Below are 4,992 nucleotides of genomic sequence, written 5' to 3'. Positions count from 1 at the left end.
GGGATGGAGACTGATGTTCGCTGTGTGGCTACAGGCAAATCTACCTCTCTGAGCTTGTCTAGCCATCTGTAACATGGGCATGGTACTTATCCCGCCTAGGGACCTGGTTGTTGTAGGGGAAGCATTTGGTAAACTTTAAAGAACTATGTTGCTGTATTTCACCTTCTCGTTGAAGAGGTTACCCACTAAGAAGGTTAGGGTTGCCCTGGAGACCCCAAAATACCAACACTCCGGGTCTTGCCGCATGAATTCTACTCAAGTCTTCTCAGCCAAAGAAAAGTAAAATTTATTAAAAGTTCGCTTGTACTAGACACAGAGTAAGTCTGTGCTAGGTCATTCTATGGTGCTCTCACTATTCTATGGCATTCTATGGAGTTCTCACACCAAATGTTGTGAGATGGGGTCTTACATACAGAAGGTTGTGGGAGGAATCTAGGGGTGGTCTAGAGGAGGAGTTTGGGAAGGGTCTTCCGGAGGAGTTAATGAGGTCCTTGAGTGATTAAGGGTGAGAAGTAGCTGGAGGCTACAGACTATGGTGGGCTAGGCCAGTTCAAGGGTGTATTGATATTTTGATAGGCTCAAGGGTGGGAAGTAGATGAACAGCTGTCAGTAACTAGGCTAGAGGTCTGGGCCCAGCCACAATGTAAGGCTTTTTTGCCTCATGCAAATGTCTCATCAAATGAGACAATTTAATCTAGAGTCCAAGGGAGGTTCCCAGAGCCTGTACCCCGAGGACTCAAGGAGAGCTCCAGGGGGCTCCCTGAGCCCATACCTCATCACTGTCACTGCAGCCTCTCCTGGACTCTGGGACTTAGGGGTGAATTCAGTCTCTGCCACTTGCTGACCAAGCCTCCTTTGTACCTTTCTTTCCTTAGCTGTAAAATGGGGATGATAATTGTCATATTACCTTGCTCTCTGGACTAGGAGAAGTGGACATAAAGGACTTAGTCAACTAAAAACCCTCAATAAATACTGACTATTGTTTGTTGTTGTTCAGTTGTGTCCGACTCTTCATGACCCCATTTGGGGTTTTCTTGACAAAGATAATGGAATGGTTTGCCATTTCCTTCTCCAACTCTTTATTACAGATGAGAAAACTGAAGGCAAGCAGGGTTAAATGACTTGCCCAGGGTAACGAAAGTTATTAAATGTCAAAGGCTGGATTTAGACTCAGGTCTTCCTAACTATCCACTTAACCACCTAGTTGCCCATTGGTTATTGTTTCTGTAGTTTAAGTGGTCCTTTGGTCCTTGAACAGGGAAATTCACCACTCTTGTGAGCCTCCCACCCTCCACTAAAACCCAATTCTAGGGCCTTATTGTGGCATCGATGGGTTTTTGAAGGCTACAGAGATGGAGTTTAAAACATAGGAAGCCCTACCAAACCAGAAAGGCTTGCACTTGTTGTATTTGTCTTTCCACCTTGAAGAGGAGAGATGAAGACATGACTTTGATTTGAGTGAGGGGGGGCTGTGCAAGGTCACCAGCCTCACTTTGTCCTCCAGAGCCATCTGGTCCTTTTAGGTTAAGGTCTTTTCAGGTTCTCACTTTGTTCGAGGTAATGCCCATTTGGTGAATTGGTCTCTTTAAGAAGTGAGTCTAGGGATGGCTCCCTTAATAAAAAAACAAAAAACACCACCAAACTGGGATGGGAAGACCCTCCAGGTAAATAGTTACTATTTACTTTAACTCCCTGTTGGGTGGGCTGGGACCTATTCGCCCAAGGCTGCCAGTACTGGTCCAGCTAAGAACTCTTAGCCTTTCATCAAAGGACCAGCCTAACTAAACTGGGAGAAGTTTATTACCTGGTTGGCCCAGTGATGATTTTTTACAACCCAGCAACTCTTAAAGATCAACTACTAAGCTATAGAGGGCTTGTGTTCTGCCTTGAAAAGGGGAGTATTTCCCACCTGGACAAAATGACAATTTCTTTAAGTGTAAAAAAACTCTAATGCCTCTGACCCCATGCCTTAGAAGTGACAGAAACTGTAATTCAGGCCTACCAAGTTGGAGATGGGGTTTGAAGAAGCATATTAGAGCTGGAAAGGACCTTAGAAATCTTTTAGTCCTCATGGCAGCAGTTGTGAACACCCTGCCCTGTCTCCACCCTAGCTTGGAAGCTTCCAAATTAGAAGCCATTTGGCTCCTTGGAGAGAGGAGGTGATTCAGCCACTCCTTGATGCCCATAAACTAGCAAGGAGGAACTAGGGTGGTTGTTACATTGCCTAACTGGGGGATGTTTGGGAAGGATATCCCCAAAGAGTTTTGGACTTTACAGACGTTGTGAACACTATGAACTTCATCCTCCACTGATTCGCCTGTGACGGCACAACTAGTGTCCTTTTCCCTGGTGAACTCAGTGTTGCTGATGGAATTCATTGTTTCAGATCTGATTTCATAAGTGTGGCCCTTCACTTGATACAGAAGGCAGCCCCCAACACACCCCTTTAATCAGTGGTCTTCATAAGAAGTTATGAGGGGAAAAAAATACGTCTCCTAATAGTCAACATTATGGCCTCTTCCCACTTAGGCTGGTCTTGGATAACAAATTTGTACCATCTGTTACCAAGGCTGTACTTTACCAACATGGTCTTCAAGAGTCCAGAACCACCATGAAGCTTCAGAGTAGGATAATAAAGGTATTATTGACATTAATAATAATAAGTAGCATTTATATAGTTACTGTTTACAAGGTGCTTTATAAATATCTCATTTTATCCTTACAACAGATTTGGGAGGTGATATTTTACAAATTGGGAAACTGAGACAGAGGCTAAGTGACTTGGATGAGGTCACACAGCCAGTAAGTATCTGACACTGAATTCGAACTTGGATCTGTTGACTCCATGTCTAGTGTTCAACCCGCTGTACTAGCCAGCCACACATATAACATAAGTAGAGTGAAAACAGTACAATAAAACAAACATTTCTTTTGCCTATATCATAGGATCAAGTGAGATAATATTTGTAAAGCATTTAGTACAGTGTCTGACACCTAGTAGGCAGTATATAAATGTTTATTCCCGTCTCTTCCCCTTATAATATGCATTCCCGGCATAGGAAACAACACAGTCAGTAAAGGCATGAAAGCACATGCCATTGACCTTCATTTTTGTATAGATTATTATACTCCACACTCCCCCTCTCCCATACCTGGAATATATTCCCTCCTCACCTTTGCCTCTTGAAGAATTCTGGCTCAGAGTCATTCTCTTTACCTTCTACCCTCACCCCCCACTTGTTAGTGCTCTCCCCCACGAAGGTATTTATTTTACTCTCTCTATTCTTCTTCATACCTTTGTAAGCTCCTTGAGGACAGAAATTATTTGGCTTTTTGTCTTTGTATTTTTAGCACCTAACATAGTGCTTGGTAGGCTCTTAATAATGCTAAATAGTGATGGTCAGAGTCCTGTAGTTGTACCCAGGATGGACTGAAGAGGGATGAGAGAAGAGGCAGTAAGACCAATAAAGAGGGTATTGAAATAGTCCAAATGAGTGAGAATGAGAATTTGTGGCATCAGTAAGAATCAAATAGATGGAATGGATTTGAGAGATAGCAAAGAGGTAGGAGTTAAAGGACCTGGCAACTGGTTGGGATGGGATAAGAGGAAAGGAAAGAACTTTGAGGTCATGGTGAATGGTGGTGCCATGGATGGAGATAATTATGTCAGAAGGAAGAGCAGATTTGAGGAGAAGTATAATCAATTTTTGCTAAAGCATATCTTATATGGAGTTGTAGGGAAGGGGGTCATTTGGAGGCGAGCTAAGAAAAGCATAAGAGGAAAGGTCTCTGGTGTCAGTATATGGTAATATGTCTAGGACAGGGTGAATGCCTTTTTCACAATGAAGAGAAGGGATGCTCAGTCATTGTCTAATAACTGACTCCCCTGCTCTTCCCTACCCTTCCCACCTTCTAGTTTATACAAGCCACCCTTAGGAACTGATACATTTTTTGAACTGGAACGGACCTTAGTGAACCTCTTTCCAACTTCTCTGTTTCACTAGGAAGCATAGGCCCAGGGAAGTAAAATGATTTTCTCAAGGTCACATAACTAATTAATAATGTTAATAATCATAACTGACATTTTATAAGATATTTAAAATTTTGAAGTAGATACTGCAGATAGTATTAGCCCCAGTTTAAAGATGAGGAAACCGAGAGTGAGAAGTTAATTGGTGTGTGAAATGGGATTTGAACCCACGTTTTCCTTACTACCCCACCAGCGCATTGTCTATCACACCAGGCTGCCCAGAACTTGCCCCCAAGTGCACTCTGCTATGTGTCTTATTCTAACATTCTTCTGGCAATTGTTTTCTCCCCCACAGTCTGTAAAATCCTGAGCGTGGAGCTTCAGGGGGAGCTGAACCGGAGCAGCCGGTCTCGGGAGTTGCTAGAACTAGGGCAGGTGCTAGACACTGGCAAGAGGAAGAGACGAGTCCCCTACAGCACTTCGTGAGTCTCCCTTGACTTTCCTTCTGTCATGGTACCTCTAATGCTTCATACCTTACATAGCCCTATAAATCATTCCCTAACTTTCTTCCTCCCCATAATTTCCAATGAGTCACCTGTTTTTTCTCCATTGTCTCCCATCTCTCTCTCCCACAGGGAGATTCGTCTGGAAGAGGCCCTTGAGAACCTGTGTGAACAGATTCTGGATTATAGCGTCCATGCTGAACATAAGGGTTCCCTCAGATATGCCAAGGTAAAATAAATCTCCCCCTGCTTGCCTTTTAATGGAACAAACCACCATGGGAGTCCCACTGCTCAAAGGCACCATTCTTTGTTCTTCCTCTTCCTAGAATCCTTTGCCAAGGCCTCTACCCCTGGCATGTCCCATACTCTCTCCCATTTTGCCTCAGCCCTTGATCTTCTGTGGGTAGGGAGGGAAGAGGAGAGAAAAATAGAAACAAAGGAGGCTGACTCTGCCAGAGTCCTCTTTCCTCCCTCCCACATCTCCCCTCACCCAGGGTCAGAGTGAGACCATGGCAACCC

The 4,992-nt window shown here is 43.9% G+C and overlaps 2 protein-coding genes across 3 annotated transcripts in view; both read left to right on the top strand.

Annotated features, from left to right (window-relative positions):
• The window catches only part of COPS6 (COP9 signalosome subunit 6), a 182,919-nt gene that overhangs the window by 136,789 nt on the left and 41,138 nt on the right, over positions 1–4,992 (top strand). The window lies entirely within an intron of this gene.
• The window catches only part of CNPY4 (canopy FGF signaling regulator 4), a 6,410-nt gene that overhangs the window by 486 nt on the left and 932 nt on the right, over positions 1–4,992 (top strand). The window contains exons 2-3 of the mRNA XM_069063308.1: positions 4,326–4,452; positions 4,606–4,702. Coding sequence (XP_068919409.1) covers positions 4,326–4,452; positions 4,606–4,702 — 224 coding nt within the window. The remainder of the gene's footprint in view (positions 1–4,325; positions 4,453–4,605; positions 4,703–4,992) is intronic.

This window comes from Petaurus breviceps, unplaced genomic scaffold (genome assembly GCF_028583685.1).
Source record: "Petaurus breviceps papuanus isolate PSGF00001 unplaced genomic scaffold, PetGlider_PUasm1.0 90537, whole genome shotgun sequence".
Taxonomy (NCBI): domain Eukaryota; kingdom Metazoa; phylum Chordata; class Mammalia; order Diprotodontia; family Petauridae; genus Petaurus; species Petaurus breviceps.
This window is presented reverse-complemented; position numbering and strand designations above follow the sequence as displayed.